Raw genomic sequence first — 13,359 nt, 5'->3', positions numbered from 1 at the left:
GCCCCATTGTCTCTCTTACTGGATCCATCTTGCTCTACCCAACATTGCATTGCATTCCGGATATGCAATTTTTTTATTGTCAGTGCACATTACCGTGATATACAGACGTGTTTGGGCACTACAGCACATCTCACACCATGAGTTTTCTAAGATGCTGTCAAAAAAATATACATATCAAAACACATTTAATCTTGCCATACATCATTGCAAAACTTCATAAAACTTGATATAATAATTATCGATGGTCAAATTTGAATATATTCATATACAGTATATTGGTGTTTGTATCCATTTTGAAGAGTTTGGGGTAAATTAAAGCCACAGCCCATAAAACTTTATGAAATATAAATAAATATATATATATATATATATATATATATATATATATATATATATATATATATATATATATATATATACATATATTTCTGAAAATACTCTGGAAAATCTTGTTTATGTAATTCATACTGAAAAATGTAATGTGTTACTAAAAACTACATGTAAAGCATTTATATATGAATTTATTTTAAATTAATTCTGTTTCACTTCTACTTAATCAAATCACATTTCTGCATCCTGTTTGCTGCATCAATTCAATCTGTTCTGTGTGAACGGCACTGTAATCCGCCTTCTTTTCTCCTCTCCCCCTCTCCCCCTCTCTCTCTTTGTTGTACATTGAGTCTCCTGAGCTTAATAAGGTGGCTGGGTCTGAACAACAGAAAGGATTATGGATAGAAGCAACATGACTAACCCTAACCGTATGGCTAGCAACATTCATCCTCTCATCCTCAAAGACACAACATTATAGCACTCACAAGCAAGTCTTAGACAAAGCATTTCCTGACACATTGGAAATATGTACTGCATGTACTGGGGCAGCAAAACACCAATACGGGTTTCTCAATAGCTGACACTGAGGTGAATATCTACACAATCGGTTTTAGCCATCATGAAACGGAGTTTGCAACCCATTTTACTTCTGTAATGCAATATATTTCTGATGAAACAAGCCGTTACATTTTTATGAATGATTATGAACTTTGTTTGTTTTTTTGGAATAACATACATTGATGAACCATACACTCATATCATATCATTCACAAATGGTGGTCAATTATTGGCCAGATATTGATTGCAACATCAGTACATTTACATTTACATTTATGCATTTGGCAGACGCTTTTATCCAAAGCGACTTACGGTGCAATTATTACAGGGATTTATTAACTCCAGCAACCTGGAGTTAAGTGCCTTGCTCAAGGACACAATGGTGGTGGCCGTGGGGTTAGAACCTGCGACCTTCTGATTAACAGCCCTGTGCTTTAGCCACTACGCCACCACCACTCAGTAATCACAATAAAGTTGGTTGGGCTCTCATGCAAATATGGATCAGACGTGCTGAATGCATCAGGATTTGAGTCATGTTTAGATCTGACCAGATACAAAAGTCTCCATGCTCAACCTCTGCCACAGCACAAGATGTGCACTTCATTCATTCAGAAGATTTCCGCTCGGCAAATGGTAGCGATTAAAAGCCAGAAGAGGCACGTGGACAGAGGAGAGTGGAGGATGAACAGATGAACTGAGAGAGGAGTGCAAAGTGGCCCAGAGCTCTTGTAACACAAACATATAGTTTGACGTTTAGGATTGCGGGCAGCTGGTATTTAATCCTGCATGAATTAGTTTGACTGCACTGCAAACAAATTACAGTCCGACAAGACAGAATATATAAGTCTCTTTGACTGAATGAATAAAGCAACACAATCGGAAACAGAAAAACTACGAATCAGGATATTGAAGGAAGGGCCAAGTCAGTATGGCATTATTGACATATTTATTATCATCAATACTGAAGGAGTTTTGAAGCTTATAATTGTATAAAAGCACTTGCATTCACTCTTCTGTTAAAATTTGTGTATTATTTAAGATGTAAAGTTGTTTAAATTGTTATTTTTTTGGTGGATTACTAAATGACCAGGATTGTAGTTTTTTTTTTTGAGTGAAACGTCATCATGGCAACGGAGTTGTAAAATTTCATATAACTTTACACAGAAAAGGTGATAGCGATTTTATCACACTAAAATCATGTTAACATATTTTTTTAAAGGAGGGATGAGTCCAAATTATTTTTGTGGTAATCAACATTATGCCACAAATGCTGTTGATTGAGCTTAAATGAATAGATCACCCAAAAATGAAAAGTTTCTCATCATTTACTCACCCTTATGCCATCTCAGATTTGTATGACTTTCTGCCTTTAGCAGAACTTAAACAAAGATTTAAAAAAAATATCTCAGCTCTGTAAGTCCATATAATGCAAGTGAACGGCGATCAGACCTTTGTAGCTCCAACAATCACATAAAGGAAACATAAAAGTAATCCATAAGACTTCACGTGTTAAATCAATATCTTCAGAAGTGATGTGGGTTAAAAATAATAGTCTTTTTTTACTCTAAATCTCCACTTTCACTTTCACATCTGAAAGTCATATGTGGTGCCTGTTTAGTTTCATGTTCACTTCTGAAAGTGAAAGTGAAAGTTGAGATTTTGAGTAAAAAAAGACTTTTGTTCTGTTTCTTATCCACACCTATTATATTGCTTCTGAAGACATGGATTTAAACACCGGAGTCATATGGATTACTTTTATGTTTCCTTTATTTGATTTTTGGAGCTACAACGGTCTGATCACCATTCATTTGCATTGTATGGACCTACAGAGACAAAACATTTTTCTAAAAATATTTTTTTGTGTTCTGCTGAAGAAAGAAAGTCCTAAACATCTGGGATGGCATGAGTATTTACATGAGTAAATGATAATAAAATATAATTTTTTGGGTGAACTATTAACTTGTATTGAACCCAGAATTGTTTTATTTTTTTATAATTGTAAATGGGTTATTTTAATGTTTAAAAATGTTGTTTAACCCTATGTAGTGTAATGCATAATTTTTTTTAAGTCAGAGTTAAGTGGTTGTCTCCATTTAAGACACTGTTAAGCACTACATTTCCATTCTGGTCAGAGAGAGTAAGACAGAGCATTGACAAATATGCAACTAATGTTTCTGAATAAACTAATTTCTTAACCGTTTGTTTCCTGCTACCTGCTCTTTCCTCTTGGCTAGGGGAAGAATTAATTTGACAACAGCTAATTTGACAAACAATTTGATATTTCCTGATGGAGAGAGAGAGAGAGATCTTAACAAAATAAACTGGATCTAAACATAGATCTCACAACATAATTGGCACAATTTGTCATAAAAAGACAGACGAACAGACATAGACTGAGCAATCAGACCGCCAGAAGTACAGACAGATTAGAATATAACCAGAAACTCAAATAAAAACACAGTTTCCACACTTACCCACTGCAGGAGCATCATACTCTTCACCTAGAAGTATTTCTGGGGCAGAGTACGCTAATGAACCACAGCTGGTCATCAACATGGTGCCGGGCTGAAAATGGTTACTAAACCCGAAATCTGTGAGTTTCACTGTCCCCTGTTGCCTGAAGAAAACAACATTCTCCGGCTTCAAATCTCTGTGCACAACGTGCAGACGATGGCAGTAGGCTATTGCTCGTACGATCTGTGCAAAGTGCACTTTCGCTGTATCTTCGGCCACGCCACCTTCGTGGCGCAAGATGTAATCGTACATGTCACCTCCATCGCCCAGCTCCAGGATAAGGTAGAGCTTGGTTTGCGTATCGATAACCTCGTACAGTCGCACGACGTTGGGGTGCTGGACTAGCTTCATGCAACGGACTTCTTGGAGAAGGTGGCTGGTCGCTAAGTCGTCAAGCTTGGTCTTGTCGATGATTTTGACTGCAACTAATTGGCCCGTGAAAACATGACGGGCTAGTTTGACCATGGCGAAATGGCCTTTGCCCAGTGTGCGGTCCAGGTCATACAGGCCGGCTATCTTGCCCTCGTAGACACTTTTGGTTGTAGACATTTTGGATTAAGCAGGGGGATACAGTTGCAGGGCTCTGTGACCAGAGGGATCTGAAGGAAACCAGGGCTCTACTGAGACATCACCTGTTTAAACACAAAGGAGGGAAAGAGACAGTGAGGAGACCTTTGAAAAAAAAACAGCAGACCTTTGATCTTCAGCTTTAGTGTGTCAATAGGAAATATAAATGTTAGACTCCCAAGTATTACTTTTGGAAATAGAATAGAAGAACAGGGAGTCCTGCAACAGATGGCACGGCCCTCACAGAGCCCCCCACTGAACATTGGGTCAGTCTGGGATTTTACGAAGAGACAGAAGCAATTGAGACAGCCTAAATAAAAGAACTGTGGTGAATACTCCAAGAAGCTTGGAACATCCTATCTGCCAACAACCAAGAAAAACTGTATCCAGGTGTAAGTAGGAGAATTAGTGCTGTTTTGAAGGCAAAAGTGTTCACACCAAATATAGATATTACTGATATTACAATGTTAATTGATTAATGAATTTTTTTTAAGAAATCCTCACTTTGAAAGATTTTCACAAGTGCCTAAAACTTTTGCACAGTACTGTGTTCATAATATATATATATATATATATATATACACACACACACTGTCATTTACTTACCCGCATGCCATCCCAGATATGTATGACTTCTCATCTCAAACGAAGATGTTTAGAAGAATATTTCAGCTCTGTTGGTCCTCAACATGCAAGTGAATGGTGGCCAGAACTTTTGAGCACATAAACACAGCATAAAAGTAATCCATAAAACTCTAATGGTTAAATACAATATGTAATAATATCTGAAGCAATATGATAGGTGTGGGTGAGAAACAGATCTTTTTTTTTACTGAAAACCTACATGTTCACTTTCACTTCCACATTCTGGTGAGGAAGTGACTTTTACTTTCAGACACCTACTGTTTGGGGCTGGTCAAAGGTGGAGATGTACAGTAAAAAAGGACTTAAATATGGATCTGTTTCTCACCCACACATATAATATTGCTTCAGAGGATTTAACGAATGGAGCCATTTCGATTACTTTTATGCTGCCTTTATGTGCTTTTTGGACATTCTGAGTTCTGGTCACCACTCACTTGATTTATGTGTCAACACCTGAATCACAACTATGCTTATATTCAGTAGCTTTTGATATGGCATCAGGTTGTAAAGCCCTATTAGGAATCTTTATTTACAGAGGATAAAGTGCTCTTTGTGTTGAAATAGACCATGCTACCTATACAGATGAACTATACTTGACTTTCCGCACAATATTATTGAAGAAGAAGGTTAGTGTGGGCGTGTCTGCTGTCTGCGTGTGAGTGGGAGAGAGTACTGGGTCTAACCTGAGAGTAAGTCGTCTAACAGGTTTATTTATTGATCTTATTTCTTCACTCAGGAGAGGATAGGTACTGTTAATATTTGCCTCCAAGACTGCCAGACACTGAACTTAAAATCTCATAAAAAGACCCGATTAACCAACTGTCATGTGATTAAACGATTATTACTGTCATACAGCAATTACTTTATGGTAAAATAGTTACTTAGCAACAAGAGTTCCTTACACTGTTACTAACAACTTCATAACAAACTCCTCCTGTTATGTAACGCAGTGCACATCTATAATATAATTAATAGGAGGGACATTTCTCACATGTGTGAACACGATTCTGGCTGTCTATAACAAAATAGCCAATCGTAGACAAGAAGTGATGTCATAATGATACAATGCATGCAAGACAAATAAGAAAATCGAGATACAGTTCTGGCTTATGCAATTAGCTTATCGTGAAAAGTGTCAATTACAGCATTACATTTAGATCTACTCCCATAGAATTACAATTCTGTATTTACATTTTTGGTAACACATTACAATAAGGTACCATTTGTTAACATTAGTAAATGCATTAGGTATCATGAATAAATAATTGACTATTTAATTTTCAGCATTTATTAATCTTTGTTAATGTTAGTTAATACAAATACAATTGTTCATTGTTAGTTCATGTTAGTTCATAGTGCATTAACTAATGTCAACTAATACAACATTTGATTTAAAAAATGTATTACTATATGTTGATATTCACATTAGAAAGTAACATTACCCAAGATTAATAAATGCTTAATAAGTATTGTTCATTGTTAGTTCATGTTAAATGGTGTTGATAACTAATGTTAACAAATGGAAACTTATTGTAAAGTGTTACCACTTTTTTTTCTTCAGTGATTGGGCATTGTAACCAATCACAGACATGTTCGTTAAGTACATACTGTAGGTCTATCAGTAATGGTGCAACAAAATTAGAACTCTCAAAAAAAATTTTTAAGTAACATAAATTTCATATAAATTCTATTAATCGAAATTAATAATCGTGATTACAATGTCAAGAGAAATAATCGACAATGACAATTATTGTCATATCGCACAGACCTACATTTAATACTGCAATCACAGGAACTGATATTTATGACATCAATTGGCATTAAATGCATCCTTTGTAACATATTGTTAGATGCTTTGAATGCCAGAGGTTTTTTATTAAGGAATGTTTAACATATTAAACAGTTTGTTTGCATGCAAAGTTTTTTTTTACATTTTGTTATTTATTTTTATCCCCTTTTCTCCTCAATTTGGAATGCCCAATTCCCACTATTTAGTAGATCCTCATGGTGGCACGGTTACTCACCTCAATCTGGGTGGCGGAGGACAAGTCTCAGTTGCCTCAGTTTCTGAGACAGTCAATGCACGTGGAGGCTCATGCTACTATCCGCGATCCACGCACAACTTACTATGTGCCGCATTGAGTGCGAGAATCACTAATCGCGACCAAGAGGAGGTTACCCCATGTGACTCTACCCTCCCTAGCAACCGGGGCAAGGAGACTTAGGAGACCTGGCTGGAGTCACTCAGCACACCCTGGATTCGAACTCGCGACTCCAGGGGTGGTAGTCAGCATCAATACTCGCTGAGCTACCCAGGCCCAAGTTCACCCAAAGATTCAAATTTCTTTGCTGCTTTGTGACTTTGTAAATACACAAAAGGAGATCTCAGTCACCATTCACTTTAATTACATGGAAAAACTCAATGTAATGCAAGTGAATGGTGACTGCTAACATTCTGCCTAACATATTTTGTGTTCCATAGAGGAAAGGAAGTCACACTGGTTTGGGATGAAACAAATTAGGAAAATATTGACAGAATTTTCATTTTTGGGTTAACTGTCCGTTTATAACAACAAATCAACAAATGCAAGTAAAATTCTTATTTGGCCTAGATAGAAATGCTCAGATGGACGGAAAAAACAAGGGATGAGAAGAAAGAAAGGGGGGTGCGTGTAGTAGAGTATGGGACCCCAGAGGAGTCGGGTAACGGGCGTAGCACAAATGGTGTGGATCAATACCTGTAATGGGATATCATTATTAGTGTGTGTGTGTGAGTGTGTGCATAAGTATGTGTATGGTGTGATGGAAGAAGCTGAATTGTTAATGAGCAGTGATAGAGGTTGAACAGGACACCAATGCCATGATGCCAGTGTAAGACACATACGTGTGCACTCACACACAAACACACATCAAATAGACTCGCAGAGTTTTTCTTTTCAGTTGAAATCAATTGCGCTAATTATGGCCTGCCCTTTGTCTAATGGATTAAGTGCTTTCGAGTACCGATTGACACAAACACACACACACACGCACACACACAAAGTCCAATGTTATTGTTTATGATAAAACATATGCATAACATATCTGACCCCCCCCCCGTCAATAACAGTCTGCCTAGAAAAAACAACCACATAGAAAAAATTACATAAAATATCATGAAAATGATCCGCAATGCTTCTTGCCACGACATACAGTATTGTATGTCCACAAACAGACATGCGATTTGAAAGCTACAGCAGAGGGAATACTTTCAGTGTGTAATGACATCAATTTCAGTCCGTTCCTTACTGAAAACTACAGCATGGCTTAAAAAGACTTATAATATAGCACATAAGATATAAGGACCACATTTATGGTGCTTTTTGCAAATTTTTGGAGCACAACAGCCCTCGTCTCCATTCACTTTCATTGTATGGAAAAGGACATGCTTGAACATTCTATTTTTTTATTATTATTTTTATGGCTTTTTGGCTTTAATGGGATAGGGAAAGTAGAGAGAAGACAGGAAATGTGAGGGAGAAGAGTGGGAATGGGATCGGGAAAGGACCTCACGAGCCGGGACTCGAAGTCGGGTCACCTTTTCCCAATATGCTATGACTCCGATATGATTGAACATTCTGCTAAACTTCTCCTTTGTCTTCTACAAAAGATAGAAATTCATATATGTATGGAACAACATGAGGATGAGTAAATGACAACATTTTCATTTCTGGGAAAACTTTCCCTTTAAAATTGATCTGAAAGCTTTCTTCTGTTAGAGTTTTTTAGAATGTGACAGATCATTAATCTTTTTCGAACTCCCACTGCTATTGACGCACTGAGAAAAGAAACTGTCTGATGTTTTACAGGCTTTTGTGAGATGTATTTATTTAGTGATGCAGACTGAAAGAGAGAGAGTGAGACAGATGACAAATAAAAGAGCCAGTTAAGGAAAGAAAAACAGAGTAAAAGAACGTAACAAAGACCGGGTGGCCTCCATACTGAGGAAGGATAGGGCTGCCCACCCTTCCCATGTTCTTCTATCATTTACAAAGCATGGCAGGGAACGCAAACCTCGGCAAGGCTATTTCCTATCGGGAATGGAAAGCACGCACAGTGCTTCCTGCTGATAGTGCCCAGACATCTGCAGCTTGGGACAACTTTCTCAGTAACACAACACACACGCAGATGTTGCACTTCCTGTGAGCCTTTTCCTCATCTTCCTGCGAACGAAGAACGAAAAGGAGATGGAAATCTAGCGAGCTCAGCAATTTCTGAACGGCAGCATTAGGAAATGACAGCAGTCGAAATGAGAAAAACTGGGGTCTTTTATCAGATGCAAGAAAGCAGTCTCCAACTCATTTATTTTGTACACTGATACAGAAGCCATACGCAGAGTTGTCAGAAGGCTTGCGGTGTGACAGGAGGCACCAGGGGAGAGTGTGAAAGGATGAGTCATTCCCCTTCTCTTTTTGGAGAAGGGAGGGCTGATGGACAAGTGGAGATGTGAAAAGAGATGAGGAGTTGGGGAGAATGGAACGGGGTTTCCTTTAGATATGATCTCATTGCCCCATGTTCCCATCATGCATCATTTATGGTGGTGAGGTCAGTATGGTGCAGCGGGAGCTTGCGTGCCTACTGTTTGGAGTGCATTAACGTGTTCACAAACTCGCAATCTCAGACATACATATTTGTTTTTCTATCACGGTTGAGACATTCCATTGACTGGTGGTGTACTTATATTGAACTAATGATGTTCTATCTCCCTAACCAACTCCAACCCTAAACATAACCCTCACAGAAACTTTTTTAGATATTTTTTATTTCTTTAAGACATTGAATGTGTTTATTAACCAATTTTCCCAGCCAAAAGTCCCCACAATGTAGGCCAAGGTGATTGCAGGTTGCTCAAACTTAAGTCGCACAGACAGTAAAACATTTAAACTGCCAGTATAACACAATAAAATTAATATATTAGCAAAACAATAGAAATATAGGGGGGCCGAACAAATTTTGCTTTTTTAAATTATTTATTTTTTTATGTAAATATGCACTTTTTAAGATCAACTTAAAAATAATTTAACCTTTAAAAATGTGTCTCGAGACATGCATTCTGTTTTTCGTATCAATATTTAAAGGGATAGTTCACCCAAAAATGAAAATTCATTCATTATGTACATAACCTCATGATATCCCAGGTGTGTATGACTCTATTTCTTCACCAGAACTGTTACGAATGGGCAGCGAAGGCAGACGAGGAGATGCGGATCCAAATGCAGTTAAACTTTATTACATAAACAAACAGGCAAAACACAAAGGAAAACCCTCAATGGGGAAATAAACATAACATAGAAAACACGGGCAGGGAACACAGACCAGGCTAACAACATTCAACGAACGACAAGGCGTGAACAAAAAGCAGGGCTTAAATACATAGGGAGTGATAATACAAATGAGACACAGGTGAAAACAATGAACAAAATGGCAGTGATGACGGCAGGTGGATTGTGGGAAATGTAGTTCATAAACAATAGATTAGTGAGACACAGGGCAGACAAAAGGGGAATGAAGAGAAAACTAAGGAAAGCAAAGGTGACAAAAGGCAAACAAGGGCAACAGTGAAACAAGACAAGGAATTCCTAACATAGCCCCCTAAAGGATCGGATTCCTCACGATCAACATAAAACAAAACAAAAAATGTCCATAGACTGGGGGGCTTGTGGTGGGCAGACAGGCAGTCCAGGGGGCACAAAGGGCAGGCAGGAAGTCCAAGGGGGCACAAAGGGCAGGCAGGAAGTCCAAGGGGGCACAAAGGGCAAGGACAAGTTCAGGTGGTCAGGGAGCTGGCCACCGGGCAAGGACAGGTTTGGGGAACCTGGGAGGAGGCCACTGGACAGGGACTGGGTCAGGGGGCCTGGGCAGAGGCCACAGGACAGGGACAGGGTCAGGAGGCCTGGGAGGAGGCCACAGGACAGGGACTGGGTCAGGAAACCTGGGAGGAGGCCACTGGACAGGGACTGGGTCAGGAAACCTGGGAGGAGGCCACTGGACAGGGACTGGGTCAGGGGGCCTGGGCGGAGGCCACAGGACAGGGACCGGGTCAGGAGGCCTGGGAGGAGGCCACAGGACAGGGACTGGGTCAGGAGGCCTGGGAGGAGGCCACAGGACAGGGACTGGGTCAGGAGGCCTGGGAGGAGGCCACAGGACGGGAACAGGGTCAGAAGGCCTGGGAGGAGGCCAGAGGACTGGAACAGGGTCAGGTGGCCTGGGAGGCGGCCACAGGACAGGGACTGGGTCAGGAGGCCTGGGAGGAGGCCACAGGACGGGAACAGGTTCAGAAGGTCTGGGAGGAGGCCACAGGTCAGGGACAGGGTCAGGACCCCTGGGAGGAGGCCCTAAAGGCGGTGACCTGGAACGCTCTGGCGGCAGAGCCGCAGGAGGCTCTGGAGGCGGAGCCGCAGGAGGCTCAGGAGGCTCTGAGGGCAGAGCCGTAGGAGGCTCTGGAGGCGGAGCCGAGGGAGGCTCAGCTGAGGAAGGCTCTGGAGGCGGAGCTGAGGGAGGCACTTGAGGCTCAGAGGCCTCAGGGGGCAGAGCCGTGGGAGGCTCAGGAGGCAGAGCCGAGGGAGGAGGAACCATGGAAAGCTCGGGAGGCTCAGGGGGCGGAGCCGCAGGAGGCTCGGGAGGCTCAGCTGAGGGAGGCTCTGGAGGCGGAGCTGAGGGAGGCTCTGGAGGCTCAGAGGCCTCAGGGGGCGGAGCCGTGGGAGGCTCAGGAGGCAGAGCCGAGGGAGGAGGAACCATGGAAAGCTCGGGAGGCTCAGGGGGCAGAGCCGTGGGAGGCTCAAGTGGCGGAGCCATAGAAGGCTCGAGGGGCGGAGCTCTAGAAGGCTCTGGAGTCTCTGGGAGCAGAGCCGTAGGAGGCTCTGGGGGCGGAGCCGTAGGAGGCTCAGGGGTCTCTGGGAGAGGAGCCGTAGGAGGCTCGAGAGGTGGAGCCGTAGGATGCTCGAGAGGCGGAGCCGTGGGAGGCTCGAGAGGCGGAGCCGTAGGAAGCTCTGGAGTCTCTGGGAGCAGAGCCATAGGAGGCTCGGGAGGTGGAGCCCTGGAAGGCTTGAGAGGCTTGAGAGGCGGAGCCCTGGAAGGCTCGAGAGGCTTGAGGGGTGGAGCCCTGGAAGACTCGAGTGACTTGAGGGGCGGAGCCCTAGAAGACTCGAGTGACTTGAGGGGCGGAGCCCTAGAAGACTCGAGTGACTTGAGGGGCGGAGCCCTGGGAGGCTCAAGAGACTCGAGAGGCGGAGCCCTGGGAGGCTCGGGAGGAGGAGCCCTGGAAGACTCGAGACTTGGGAGGCGGAGCCCTGGGAGGCTCGGGAGGAGGAGCCCTGGAAGACTCGAGAGACTTGAGAGGCGGAGCCCTGGAAAGCTCAGAAGGCGGAGCTCTGGAAAGCTCGGAAGGCGGAGCTCTGGAAAGCTTGGGAGGCTCAGAAGGCGGAGCTCTGGAAAGCTCGGGAGGCGGAGCTCTGGAAAGCTCGGGAGGCGGAGCTCTGGAAAGCCTGGGAGGCTCGGAAGGCGGAGCTCTGGAAAGCCTGGGAGGCTCGGAAGGCGGAGCTCTGGAAAGCTCGGAGGGCGGAGCTCTGGAAAGCTCGGGTACTGGCTCTTGGACGGACATGGCTACTGGCACTGGCTCTTGGACGGTCACGGCTACTGGCACTGGCTCTTGGACGGTCACGGCTACTGGCGCTGGGACGGACAAGACCACAGGCGCTGGCTCAGGGACGGTCGAGGCTACAGGCTCTGGCTCAGGGGCGGTCGAGGCTACAGGCGCTGGCTCAGGGGCGGTCGAGGCTACAGGCGCTGGCTCAGGGGCGGTCGAGGCTACAGGCGCTGGCTCAGGGGCGGTCGAGGCTACAGGCGCTGGCTCACTGACCTCTGAAGCGACAGGCACTGGCTCACTGACCTCTGAAGCGACAGGCACTGGCTCACTGACCTCTGAAGCGACAGGCACTGGCTCACTGACCTCTGAAGCGACAGGCACTGGCTCACTGACCGTGGTATGCGCGGGCTCTGGTTCGCTGACCGTGACTGACGAGGGCTCTGGTTCGCTGACCGGGGTAGGCGAGGGCTCTGGTTCGCTGACCGTAGCTGGGGAGGGCTCTGGCTCGCTGACCGGGGCAGGCGAGGGCTCTGGCTCGCTGACCGGGGCAGGCGTGGGCCGGAAGGCGGAAGCCCGTCTTCTCTCCCTCCTCCGGGCAGACGAAGAGGGCCGCGCTGGCTCCTGGAAGGCGACTGACGTGAGGGTGACCTCGTTGACAGGTGGAGTTGGTGTTACAGGGGGCGCCGGGGGTGGCTGAAGAGACCCCACTGTGGACGGTGAGTCGCACACCAGTAGGGTCGCCACCAGGAAGTCGCGGAGGGTCCAGCCATGCGTCGCCTGTGGCAGCCGCTCCTTAAGTGCGTGGTGCAGATTGCGCCTGAAGAAGACCACCAGAGAGGAGTCCGGGAAATCCGAGATACCCGCCAGCTTAAGGAAGTCGCGGATGTGGTCCTCTATAGGGCGGTCTTCTTGCTTCAAGCAGAGTAGGTGGAAGTTTGCTCGTTGAACCGCTGGATCCATAGTGTGGTCGTTCGTTCTGTTACGAATGGGCAGCGAAGGCAGACGAGGAGATGCGGATCCAAATGCAGTTAAACTTTATTACATAAACAAACAGGCAAAACACAAAGGAAAACCCTCAATGGGGAAATAAACATAACATAGAAAACACGGGCAGGGAACAC

At 43.9% G+C, this 13,359-nt stretch overlaps 1 protein-coding gene across 1 annotated transcript in view; it reads right to left on the bottom strand.

Annotated features, from left to right (window-relative positions):
* The window catches only part of snrkb (SNF related kinase b), a 31,696-nt gene that overhangs the window by 16,137 nt on the left and 2,200 nt on the right, over nt 1-13,359 (bottom strand). The window contains exon 2 of the mRNA XM_052122752.1: nt 3,363-4,034. Coding sequence (XP_051978712.1) covers nt 3,363-3,951 — 589 coding nt within the window. The 5' untranslated portion in view covers nt 3,952-4,034. The remainder of the gene's footprint in view (nt 1-3,362; nt 4,035-13,359) is intronic.

The sequence above is a fragment of the Xyrauchen texanus genome, chromosome 49, assembly GCF_025860055.1.
Source record: "Xyrauchen texanus isolate HMW12.3.18 chromosome 49, RBS_HiC_50CHRs, whole genome shotgun sequence".
Lineage (NCBI taxonomy): Eukaryota > Metazoa > Chordata > Actinopteri > Cypriniformes > Catostomidae > Xyrauchen > Xyrauchen texanus.
Note: the sequence above shows the minus strand (reverse complement) of the source record. Positions and strands in the feature narration are given on the sequence as shown.